The following is a 13,955-nucleotide window of genomic DNA, read 5'->3' on the forward strand; positions in this document are numbered from 1 at the left end:
CCAGCTTTTATGGGGGAACAGGTTGAACCCAGTAAAAAGAGGGATCACCTACCTGCAGAGGAGAGAGGGTGGGCTGGATATGTTAAATCCAAGGGTTTTCTTTGACTCCATGTTTCTGAAAGTCAATTTTGGAAGCTTGGACTCAAACAATGGTCTCCTGTGGGTAAGTAGTGTCAGGGACTGGATATTGCCTTTTGCAGAATCTTGGGTGGGCAGTCTCAAGAGGGGCCGATGGACTCCTGGCTTCCTCCCCCAGTATCTGGAGTATGGTCTCAGGTGTGTGAAAAAGTGGAGAATAGATAAGACCTATCTGGAGAGTAAGACCAGGAAGGACCTTTATATGAGTGTCTGTAGGACCTTTTATACTTTACAGCCAGCTCTGAGGGACTGCACAACGGCCACATTGCAGAAAAGTCTGAAGCTCCTCAATAGTCCTAGGCTCCCTGCAAAACTATTCGACATTGCTTGGCTATCACTGCACGGGAAGCTTTTTGTCAGGGGTAATTTAAAGTTTTTAAGTGTCTCAGACCGTATGTGCCCCTTGGGTTGTCAGCAGGAGGAGAGGATGCAGCACTTCATTACCGAGTGCCAGGGAGGGAGACGGATATGGCAGGAGGTGTCCCGCGGGCTTAGGATACCAAGACTGCAGTCTCTGACCTACCCTGATGTAATCTATGGGGTGACACCACAGGCAGCCGGCATCGACAGGGGGACCATGTACCTGATCATCACGGTAACTAAATACTACCACTGGCACACCAGGACCAGAGTGTCCGTCCATAATGAGTCCTTCCAGCCCATGACCGCAGTCACACAGATACTATCAGAGCTGAGGTGGATCCGATCATTAGAGTTCAGGAAAAAGAGCCAGAATGTTCAGTTATGGAGGAACATAAATCTACAGTGATGGATTATATGTCATGGAATTCTGTTTATTTATTTTTTTTCCTTATTACCAGTGATGGACTTTTTAATTTGAAGTTACTCTAAATTCATTATTTTGCTGATGTGTTTAATCTCTGTTAAATAATTGTTTTATTTTTCATTCTGACAAGAATGTATTGTAAATTTTTGTTTGTTTTTACTAATAAAAATTGCCCCCTATGTACAAGAATATAATTACTATAATAATGCAACACATGTACAGGAATATAACTACTATAATACTGCCCCCTATATACAGGAATATAACTACTATAATACTGCCCCCTATGTACAGGAATATAACTACTATAATACTGCCCCCTATGTACAGGAATATAACTACTATAATACTGCCCCCTATGTACAGGAATATAACTACTATAATACTGCCCCCTATGTACAAGAATATAACTACTATAATACTGCCCCCTATGTACAGGAATATAACTACTATAATACTGCCCCCTATGTACAAGAATATAACTACTATAATACTGCCCCCTATGTACAGGAATATAACTACTATAATACTGCCCCCTATGTACAAGAATATAACTACTATAATACTGCCCCCTATGTACAGGAATACAACTACTATAATACTGCCCACTATGTACAGGAATATAACTACTATAATACTGCCCCCTATGTACAAGAATATAACTACTATAATACTGCCCCCTATGTACAGGAATATAACTACTATAATACTGCCCCCTATGTACAAGAATATAACTACTATAATACTGCCCCCTATGTACAAGAATATAACTACTATAATACTGCCCCCTATGTACAGGAATATAACTACTATAATACTGCCCCCTATGTACAGGAATATAACTACTATAATACTGCCCCCTATGTACAAGAATATAACTACTATAATACTGCCCCCTATGTACAGGAATATAACTACTATAATACTGCCCCCTATGTACAAGAATATAACTACTATAATACTGCCCCCTATGTACAAGAATATAACTACTATAATACTGCCCCCTATGTACAGGAATATAACTACTATAATACTGCCCCCTATGTACAGGAATATAACTACTATAATACTGCCCCCTATGTACAAGAATATAACTACTATAATACTGCCCCCTATGTACAAGAATATAACTACTATAATACTGCCCCCTGTGTACAAGAATATAACTACTATAATACTGCCCCCTATGTACAAGAATATAACTACTATAATACTGCCCCCTATGTACAGGGATATAACTACTATAATACTGCCCCCTATGTACAGGAATATAACTACTATAATACTGCCCCCTATGTACAGGAATATAACTACTATAATACTGCCCCCTATGTACAAGAATATAACTACTATAATACTGCCTCCTATGTACAGGAATATAACTACTATAATACTGCCCCCTATGTACAAGAATATAACTACTATAATACTGCCTCCTATGTACAAGAATATAACTACTATAATACTGCCCCCTATGTACAGGAATATAACTACTATAATACTGCCTCCTATGTACAGGAATATAACTACTATAATACTGCCTCCTATGTACAGGAATATAACTACTATAATACTGCCTCCTATGTACAGGAATATAACTACTATAATACTGCCCCTATGTACAAGAATATAACTACTATAATACTGCCCCCTATGTACAGGAATATAACTACTAAAATACTGGCCGCTATGTACAAGAATATAACTACTATGATACTGCCCCCTATGTACAAGAATATAACTACTATAATACTGTCCCCTATGTACAAGAATATAACTACTATAATACTGCTCCCTATGTACAAGAATATAACTACTATAATACTGCTCCCTATGTACAAGAATATAACTACTATAATACTGCCCCCTATGTACAGAAATATAACTACTATAATACTGCCCCCTATGTACAAGAGTATAACTACTATAATACTGCCCCCTATGTACAAGAGTATAACTACTATAATACTGCCCCCTATGTACAAGAATATAACTACTATAATACTGCCCCCTATGTACAGGAATATAACTACTTTAATACTGCCCCCTATGTACAAGAATATAACTACTATAATACTGCCCCTATTACTGCTGCTGTATCTGTGTGATATGTCGCTATGTGAAATTTTCCTCATTCTGCTTTTTATGTGGAGGTGTATGTGCAGTTATTTATAGGTGTTGCTGGAAAATGCCTTGCAAATTGAAAAAAAAAAACTAGGGCTCGTCCGGGATTTGAACCCGGGACCTCTCGCACCCAAAGCGAGAATCATACCCCTAGACCAACGAGCCGGCTGCTTTACTCTGGGAGGTAGGTGACATGTTCAGGATCTTGTTACGTGACACCTTGTCCTCTTGTATATAATGTGGGGGAGGGGCGGGGGAGGGGCTGTCGCTCTCCCTGAATGTTCTCCATCTGGTGCCTCCTCATGTGACAGGGCGGGGCCAGTGACGAGGATGTGTAGCCATGACGCCAGCACAAGCCACACACAGAATGTTATGTAAACAAGACACAAAGTATCCCCGGAATTCCGATGACAATGTAACATCTCATCCTGTAGGATACGGTCCTGCAGCACCTCACAGGCAGCTCCTTCTTATGGACCTGCTGCAGACACATGGTCCAAAGCCCAAGACGGACCAAATATTGGGAAACCCGCCCCCTCTTTTCCCAATCCAGCTCCACAGTCCCTTTATTTCGGGTTTTAGTAGCAGCAGCCTTGGAAAGTCTCTAAACACAGAAACTTCCCTGGAGCATAGGACACAGAGGGAAATCCATCTGCCCTCCATTACCTTCCCCATCACTATCTCACAATATAACATTGGGTTTTGTTGCAGTATGTATGTTCTGATCAAGGTTTGGTGCTGTATTTACTGTATGTACTGTGCTTGGCCCCATTGTTGTATTTATTTAATGGACTTGATGCTGGTGCTGTATTTAAATTATTCGGTTCTGGTGCCACTTTTATGTCCATGGTTCTGGTGCTGTATTTCTGGTATGATCTCGGCTTTGGTGCTGTATTTATGGTTTGATTTTGGTTCTGGTGCTGAATTTATCTTGGTTCTGGTGTTGTATTTATGGCATGATTTTGCCACTGGTGCTTTTTTTATGGTATGTTCTTGGTTCTGGTGCTGTATTTATGATATAATCTTGGTTTTGGTGCTGTATTTATGGTATGATCTTGGACCTGGTGCTGTATTTATGGCATGATCTTAGCCCTGGTGCTGTATTTATGGTATAATCTTGGTTCTGGTGCTGTATTTATGATATAATCTTGGCTCTGTTGCTGTATTTATGGTATGATCTTGGCCCTGGTACTATATTTATGATATAATCTTGGCTCTGGTGCTATATTTATGGTATGATCTTAGCCCTGGTCCTGTATTTATGGTATAATCTTGGCTCTGGTGCTGTATTTATGATATAATCTTGGCTCTGTTGCTGTATTTATGGTATGATCTTGCCCCTGGTACTATATTTATGATATAATCTTGGCACTGGTGCTATATTTATGGTATGTTCTTAGCCCTGGTCCTGTATTTATGGTATAATCTTGGCTCTGGTGCTGTATTTATGGTATGATCTTGGTTCTGGTGCTGTATTTATGGTATGATCTTGGTTCTGTATGATCTTGGTTCTGGTGCTGTATTTATGATATAATCTTGGTTTTGGTGCTGTATTTATGATATAATCTTGGCTCTGATGCTGTATTTGTGCTATGATCTTGGCTCCGGTGCTGTATTCATGGTATAAACTTGTCTCTGGTGCTGTATTTATGGTTTGATTTTGGCTCTGGTGCTGAATTTAACTTGGGTCTGGTGCTGTATTTATGGTATGATCTTAGCCCTGGTGCTATATTTATGGTATGATCTTGGTTCTGGTGCTGTATTTATGATATAATCTTGACTCTGGTGCTGTATTTATGGTATGTTCTTTGTTCTGGTGCTGTATTTATGATATAATCTTGGCTCTGGTGCTGTATTTATGATATAATCTTGGCTCTGGTGCTGAATTTAACTTGTGTCTGGTGTTGTATGTGTTCTAACTTCCAGATCTATGCAGTTTACAACCATTTTTGTATGTATGAGGTGTAAAGGCGCTCTGTATGTCTATAGGTGAGAACATATACATCTATAAATAGGCTGGGCAGGTAGGTATGTGAACAGTATTAGTGGCTAAAAAACAATACAGTTTAAACATGTAAATAAAATAGTTTTGAGATACATAAAGGTTCTATATTAATACAAAGTGCATTTTTAATATTATAACTTTTTATTAAACATTTCATGACTGAGGGTCATTGGTTCCTGAAGGTCCGGGTCATATTTTTGCAGTTTTGTTCTTCTTTGAATGATGATATCTGTCAGGAATTGCTTTACATACAACAATTTTTACTTAGCTTTTTTTGCATGACATGAGAGACTTTAAAGGGAACCTGTCAGCAGGAGACCCATTTTTAGCACTCCCCCAGTCCCCACAGAGCATAGTACATACACTGCCAAAGTGTTTTTGTATAAAAAATTGGTTTTACAGAAAAAAAGATCTGTTACATTGTACCTTTCATTAGCATCTGCTGTGTGACTAGGCAGTTGCCAAATGGGAGGGGCTGGAAAAGAGCAGTTCCCCCCCACCCTTGGAAAACATGTGACCTTTTCAAATATATGAATAACTCCCAACACTCGGGATTGGCTGTAGAGGAGCAGGGGGCGTCGCTAAGCCTAGTGCTGGGTGTTTTCATATATTTGAAAAGGTCACATGGAGGAGCTGTTTCCCAAGGGCGGGCGGGGGGGGGGGGAACTGCTCCTTTCCAGCCCCTCCCAGGGGCTGAGTGCCTAGTCACACAACAGATGCTAATGAAAGGTACAATATAACAGATCTTTTTTTCTGTAAAATCAATTTTTAATACAAAAACACTTTGGCAGTGTATGTACTATGCTCTGTGGGGACTGGGGGAGGGCTAAAAATGGGTCTCCTGGTGACAGGTTCCCTTTAACTTGATAGTATAATTTTATTAATCACATGTTGTTTATAGAATTAGCAGACGAATGACTAAAAATGTGAAAAATATACTCTGTTTTTTATCATTTTATTTACATTATTCTAAAAAGAAGTAAAATTGAATGAACCAAATTATGTTCAAAATATGGACGGCGATAACTTTACACCCTTCCCCAGGTTCAGAGGTCAAAATAGTAACAATGCCCCATTGTAGCCAATAGGGTCAATAGTCTCCCACAGAAGCCAAAATACTACCATGTCCACGCTGTTTCCAATATGGTAGTAATGCCCCCACTATAACCAATATAGTAACAGTGCCCCCACAGTAGCCAATATAGTCACAGGGACCCCACTGTAGCCAATATTGTAACAGTGCCTTCATTGTATTAATACAGTCACAGGGTCACCACAGTAGCCAATATAGTCACAGGAGCCCGACTGTAGCCAATATTGTAACAGTGCCTCAACTGTAGTAAATACAGTCACAGGGACACCACAGTAGCCAATATTGTAACAGGGCCTTCATTGTATTAATACGGTCACAGGGACACCACAATAGCCAATATAGTCACAGGAGCCCGACTGTAGCCAATATTGTAACAGTGCCTTCATTGTATTAATACGGTCACAGGGACACCACAGTAGCCAATATAGTCACAGGAGCCCGACTGTAGCCAATATTGTAACAGTGCCTCAACTGTAGTAAATACAGTCACAGGGACACCACAGTAGCCAATATAGTCACAGGAGCCCGACTGTAGCCAATATACCTTCATTGTATTAATACGGTCACAGGGACACCACGGTAGTCAACGTAGTCACAGTAGCCCGACTGTAGCCAATGTAGCAACAGTGCTCTCACAGTAGACAACATAGTAATGTTGCCCCCGGGGTAGCAATTATAGTAAAAGTAGATTTTACAAGCCAAACTATAAAATCTTGGGTCCCCACCTGCAGTCAATATAGTAACAATACCCAACTGTAGAAAATGTGGTGGCAGGTCTTCCACAGTAGCCAATATAGTCACAGGACCCCACTGTTACCAATATTGTAACAGTGCCTTAACTGTAGTAAATGCGGGCACAGGGTCACCACTGTAGTCAATATGGTCACAGGACACCACTGTTACCAATATTGTAACAGTGCCTTCATTTTGTTAATACGGTCACAGGGACACCACTGTAGTCAATATAGTCACAGGGACCCCACTGTAGCCAATATAGAAATAGTTCCCCCATTGTAGTTCATCTTGTCACAGAGACTCCACTGTAGACAATATAGTAACAGTGCCTTCATTGTATTAATATGGTCACAGGGACACCACTGGAGTCAATATGGTCACAGGAGCCCGACTGTAGTCAGAATAGCAACAGTGCTCTCACAGTACACAATATAGTAATGTTGCCCCCGCGATAGCCAATATAGTAGAAGAATCATAGCCCCCCCCCCCCCCCCCAAAATAGTCACACGGACCTCACTTGTAGCCAAAATAACAACAGTAACTCCACAGTAGCCAATATAGTTATAATGGCTTCACAGTAGCAACGATAGTAACACCACTCCCACAGCTGTCATTAAGTCCCCACGCCCCAACAGTAGCCAAAAGTAGCCCCCAAAAGCCAATATAGTAATAGTGCTTAGGCTACTGCCCTGAGTTGACTGTGCCCCGGTGGTCACATGACACATTCCTGTGTTGGGCCCACCGGAGAATCTCCGATCCTCCGAAGGCCCAGTCTGACACTACTGTGTGTAAATGGGATTTTAGGAAGCCTACCCTACTCTGGCTCCCCGATTCATGAAACTCCTGTAAGTTTATGTATCCAAAATGTTTGGATTCAGTGAAAACGTTGTGTATCTAAGGAAAGGAAACTGGTGTTGAATTCTCCGTTTGTTTTTCAGGTGGCGGCGATCCCTCTCCTCCGGCCTGGGAGCGGGGGCTGGCGCTGGGCTTGTTCCTGTTTATCATTCTCCTTTTAATTTTCCTTCCGTTTTGCCTGTTCTATAAACGTTATTCCAACACGCGGATAACCAATCACCGGCCGACCCTGATCATCCTACCCTGGAGACGGTTACAGCCATCGTGGTGGGAGAGCGATCCCTACAATTACTGCGTATCAGGATCTGACGCGCCTAAGACGCGTCTATAAGGAGACGTTCTGCACATATCTATTTATTCTCCTGTATAACTGCTTGTTTACATTGTAACCAGACAACGGGTGTAATATATACTGTGTACATACTGGGGCACATTTACTTACCCGGTCCAGTCGCGATCCAGCGGCGCGTTCTCTGCTCTGCATTCGGGTCCGGCCGGGATTTATGAATGTAGTTCTTCCGCCGTCCACCAGGTGGCGCTGCTGCGCTGAAAGTCATCTCATCGCGCCGGAATTCACCACCTCGGACCAAGTGAAGGTAAGCGATCCCCAAGCGACACTTTTGCGGTTTTTAAATGCGGCGGTTTTTCCGAATCCGTCGGGTTTTCGTTCGGCCACGCCCCCCGATTTCCGTCGCGCGCATGCCGGCGCCGATGCGCCACAATCCCGGGGCAATTCAGGTACAATCGGCGCAAATCGGAAATATTCGCGTAACACGTCGGGAAAACGCGAATCGGGCCTTTAGTAAATGACCCCCACTGTGTATAGCTTATGTGGCTGCTGTGGGGGACTCTGTCTATTCCGTCTATAAAAACTTTCTAAAGAAAATTTTGTTTTGTGCTGTTTTTTTGTTGCTTTCCATTGTTTTGGATGGAGACTATTTAGAGCCAGCAAATCACACAAGTTCATGATAAAAAAAAATGTGGGGTCAGTGTTATGGGGGGCTGTGGGTGTCGGTGTTATGGGGGGTTGTGGGTGTCGGTGTTATGGGGGGCTGTGGGTGTCAGTGTTATGTGGGCTGTGGGTGTCAGTGTTATGGGGGCTGTGAGTGTCAGGGTTATGGGGGGCTGTGGGTGTCAGTGTTATGGGGGCTGTGAGTGTCAGGGTTATGGGGGGCTGTGGGTGTCAGTGTTATGGGGGGCTGTGGGTGTCAGTGTTATGGGGGGGCTGTGGATGTCGGTGTTATGGGGGCTGTGGATGTCAGTGTTATGGGGGCTGTGAGTGTCAGTGTTATGGGGGGCTGTGGGTGTCGGTGTTATGGGGGCTGTGGATGTCAGTGTTATGGGGGCTGTGAGTGTCAGTGTTATGGGGGGCTGTGGGTGTCGGTGTTATGGGGGCTGTGAGTGTCAGTGTTATGGGGGCTGTGAGTGTCAGTGTTATGGGGGGCTGTGGGTGTCGGTGTTATGGGGGGGCTGTGAGTGTCGGTGTTATGGGGGGGCTGTGAGTGTCAGTGTTATGGGGGGCTGTGGGTGTCAGTGTTATGGGGGGGCTGTGAGTGTCGGTGTTATGGGGGGCTGTGGGTGTCAGTGTTATGGGGGGCTGTGGGTGTCAGTGTTATGGGGGGCTGTGGGTGTCAGTGTTATGGGGGGGCTGTGGGTGTCAGTGTTATGGGGGGCTGTGGGTGTCAGTGTTATGGGGGGCTGTGGGTGTCGGTGTTATGGGGGGGCTTCGGGTGTCAGTATTATGGGGGTTGGGGGTGTGAGTGTTATGGGGGGCTGTGGGTGTCAGTATTATGGGGGTTGGGGGTGTGAGTGTTATGGGGGGGCTTCGGGTGTCAGTATTATGGGGGTTGGGGGTGTGAGTGTTATGGGGTATAGACGGGCATGGGCCCCTCAGAAACCAAAGGCTTATGGGTTGTGCTATAAAGGCAGCAGCAGTCACCTCTATGGAAGGTAGCGTGGCCGAGCGGTCTAAGGCGCTGGATTAAGGCTCCAGTCTCTTCGGGGGCGTGGGTTCGAATCCCACCGCTGCCAGAAGCTTTTTATCTTTACTTTCTTTATTATTTTCTTTGAACTTCACTTTGTGTTGAGAGCGGTACAAATATTGTATTACTATAGTATCATTGTTTCATTTGATGCTATGGTTTGTTGTGTACGTCCCTCAGTCCTCCAGGAGGTGGCGATATAATCACACATGATCCACAGCAGAAGACTTAAATACCCCTCATGGATGATGCAATACCTGGGTATGAATTCTATCGGGGGCCTAAAATATCGTTGTGGGGAAATGTTCTGCATTGTAGACCCCTATGATACATTCAGTCAGGTCGTCAGACCTGTGGTTGGTCTTGGATTTGAGGTCCTAATTTGGATTACAAATGGCGTTATACAGGACTGAGTGGTCCTTGTATCTCCTGAGCTTCTCTCACCACAACCAATTCATCTGTTACCAATTAATGTGCTATTTACCTTTCAGGTAATAATTTACCAGATTTCGCAGAACCCCCAGTTTTATCGGGAGGACGTGTAAAAATAGGACCTGGAGAACGAGATGTTGTGTCTGAGATCCTGAACCATCTGCCAGAGGTCCATGAGAGGCAACAGGTGTCCTGGGGTCTATGTGACTATTAGGCCTCAAGCCCATGACCAGATGACAGATTCCATACAAATCCATCATGGTGCCCTCCATCACATGCTGGGGTGGTCTCTACTACGACTAATGATGAGTCCATATAGCCACAACCAGCGGGAGAAAAAAGCTACAGGAGACCCCGGGCTACATAAAGAATGTGACCTTCACCGGTCTACTCTACTACATAGATAACTGCATAATACACACCTCAGCTGCTATATAACTGCATAATACACACCTCAGGTGCTGTATAACCACATAATACACACCTCAGCTGCTGTATAACTGCATAATACACACCTCAGCTGCTGTGTAACTGCATAATACACACCTCAGCTCCTGTATAACTGCATAATACACACCTCAGCTCCTGTATAACTGCATAATACACACCTCAGCTGCTATATAACTGCATAATACACACATCAGCTGCTGTATAACTGCATAATACACACATCAGCTGCTGTATAACTGCATAATACACACATCAGCTGCTATATAACTGCATAATACACACATCAGCTGCTATATAACTGCATAATACACACATCAGCTGCTATATAACTGCATAATACACACATCAGCTGCTATATAACTGCATAATACACACCTCAGCTGCTGTATAACTGCATAATACACCCCTCAGCTGCTATATAACTGCATAATACACACCTCAGCTTCTGTATAACTGCATAATACACACCTCAGCTGCTGTATAACGGCATAATACACACCTCAGCTGCTATATAACCGCATACTACACACCTCAGCTGCTGTATAACCGCATAATACACACCTCAGCTGCTGTGTAACTGCATAATACACACCTCAGCTGCTATATAACTGCATAATACACACCTCAGCTGCTGTATAACTGCATAATACACACCTCAGCTGCTGTGTAACCACATAATACATACCTCAGCTGCTGTGTAACTGCATAATACATACCTTAGCTGCTATATAACTGCATAATACACACCTCAGCTGCTATATAACTGCATAATACACACCTCAGCTGCTGTGTAACCACATAATACATACCTTAGCTGCTATATAACTGCATAATACACACCTCAGCTGCTATATAACCACATAATACATAGCTTAGCTGCTATATAACTGCATAATACACACCTCAGCATCATACACATACTTCAGCTTTTGCAGAACTTCCCACATTTTATTCCACAGACTGTGGCTTCATACTATGGAATAGTTCTGAGGGATCACAATCACAAGTTTACAAGCGTCTGAGATCTAGTCCAGTCCCTGCATGTGCTCTTACCTGTATACAACAGGCGCAGTCTAATTATATACAGGCAGGTGCACACCCCTCCCCCACCTCGTTATCATGACACAGGACCTGGACCTCTTGTGTCTCCTGATATGCGCCGGGTCCTCTCCGCTTTTGTCTCACTGTTTGTTGCTTTTTACTTCTACTTTTCATATGTTTATGAAGGGGTTAAATATTAAAACCAGTTAACAAAGGTCTTTTTTTTGGATTGTAATTGTTTTCTTCAGCTTTCTGTCCATGTTTCTGGCAGCTGGGGATCAAGTAACAGCATTTAGGGAAACGCTTTACAGCAGCCACATGACTATAGGGGGCAATAGTCCGGAGCCGCCTCATTGAGGTGAGGGCTGACTCAGGGGATGCAACTGGAGATAGGGCAGCGGCACGTGCAGTGGTGAAACAAGACTCTTCTGGGCCCTGGTGGGAACTTTGGATCGGGGCCCCCATATACCTAAACTCTCACTGCCACCCCTGTCCTGCACATTACACCTGAGAATACACATATATGGGAGGAGATAAGCTGTGACATCATCTATTGTCAGTAGTGATGTAATGATGGGTCAGTGTTATCTATATAGAGGTCATTGTACAGGGAGGGGGAGGAGATAAGCTGTGACATCATCTATTGTCAGTAGTGATGTAATGATGGGTCAGTGTTATCTATATAGAGGTCATTGTACAGGGAGGGGGAGGAGATAAGCTGTGACATCATCTATTGTCAGTAGTGATGTAATGATGGGTCAGTGTTATCTATATAGAGGTCATTGTACAGGGAGGGGGAGGAGATAAGCTGTGACATCATCTATTGTCAGTAATGATGTAATGATGGGTCAGTGTTATCTATATAGAGGTCATTGTACAGGGAGGGGGGTGGAGATAAGCTGTGACATCATCTATTGTCAGTAGTGATGTAATGATGGGTCAGTGTTATCTATATAGAGGTCATTGTACAGGGAGGGGGAGGAGATAAGCTGTGACATCATCTATTGTCAGTAGTGATGTAATGATGGGTCAGTGTTATCTATATAGAGGTCATTGTACAGGGAGGAGGAGGAGATAAGCTGTGACATCATCTATTGTCAGTAGTGATGTAATGATGGGTCAGTGTTATCTATATAGAGTCCATTGTACAGGGAGGAGGAGGAGATAAGCTGTGACATCATCTATTGTCAGTAATGATGTAATGATGGGTCAGTGTTATCTATATAGAGGTCATTGTACAGGGTGGGGGAGGAGATAAGCTGTGACATCATCTATTGTCAGTAATGATGTAATGATGGGTCAGTGTTATCTATATAGAGGTCATTGTAGAGGGAGGGGGAGGAGATACGCTGTGACATCATCTATTGTCAGTAGTGATGTAATGATGGGTCAGTGTTATCTATATAGAGTCCATTGTACAGGGAGGAGGAGGAGATAAGCTGTGACATCATCTATTGTCAGTAATGATGTAATGATGGGTCAGTGTTATCTATATAGAGGTCATTGTACAGGGAGGGGGAGGAGATAAGCTGTGACATCATCTATTGTCAGTAGTGATGTAATGATGGGTCAGTGTTATCTATATAGAGGTCATTGTACAGGGAGGAGGAGGGATAATCTGTGACATCTATTGTCAGTAGTGATGTAATGATGGGTCAGTGTTATCTATATAGAGGAGATTGTACAGGGAGGGGAGGGGATAAGCTGTGACATCATCTATTGTCAGTAGTGATGTAATGATGGGTCAGTGGTATCTATATAGAGCTCATTGTACAGGGAGGGGGAGGAGAGAAGCTGTGACATCATCTATTGTCAGTAGTAATGTAATGATGGGTCAGTGTTATCTATATAGAGGTCATTGTAAAGGGAGGAGGAGGAGATAAGCTGTGACATCATCTATTGTCAGTAGTGATGTAATTATGGGTCAGTGGTATCTATATAGAGGTCATTGTACAGGGAGGAGATAAGCTGTGTCATCATCTATTGTCAGTAATGATGTAATGATGGGTCAGTGTTATCTATATAGAGGTCGGTGTACAGGGAGGGGGAGGAGATAAGCTGTGACATCATCTATTGTCAGTAGTGATGTAATGATGGGTCAGTGTTATCTATATAGAGCTCATTGTACAGGGAGGGGGAGGAGAGAAGCTGTGACATCATCTATTGTCAGTAGTGATGTAATGATGGGTCAGTGTTATCTATATAGAGGTCATTGTACAGGGAGGGGAGGAGATAAGCTGTGACATCATCTATTGTCAGTAGTGATGTAATGATGGGTCAGTGTTATCTATATAGAGGAGATTGTACAGGGAG

The 13,955-nt window shown here is 43.2% G+C and overlaps 1 protein-coding gene and 2 non-coding genes across 3 annotated transcripts in view; 2 read left to right on the forward strand and 1 right to left on the reverse strand.

The window, feature by feature from the left end:
* The window catches only part of LOC140128300 (V-set domain-containing T-cell activation inhibitor 1-like), a 32,102-nt gene extending 23,486 nt beyond the window's left edge, over positions 1-8,616 (forward strand). Inside the window, exon 3 of the mRNA XM_072149901.1 lies at positions 7,821-8,616. Coding sequence (XP_072006002.1) covers positions 7,821-8,068 — 248 coding nt within the window. The 3' untranslated portion in view covers positions 8,069-8,616. The remainder of the gene's footprint in view (positions 1-7,820) is intronic.
* TRNAP-UGG (transfer RNA proline (anticodon UGG)) lies at positions 3,143-3,214 on the reverse strand. The gene has a single exon. It is a non-coding gene; the product is annotated as a tRNA-Pro (tRNA).
* A 1,070-nt stretch (positions 8,617-9,686) lies between the features above and the next one.
* TRNAL-AAG (transfer RNA leucine (anticodon AAG)) lies at positions 9,687-9,768 on the forward strand. The gene has a single exon. It is a non-coding gene; the product is annotated as a tRNA-Leu (tRNA).
* Positions 9,769-13,955: the final 4,187 nt, after the last annotated feature.

This window comes from Engystomops pustulosus, chromosome 4 (assembly GCF_040894005.1).
Source record: "Engystomops pustulosus chromosome 4, aEngPut4.maternal, whole genome shotgun sequence".
Lineage (NCBI taxonomy): Eukaryota > Metazoa > Chordata > Amphibia > Anura > Leptodactylidae > Engystomops > Engystomops pustulosus.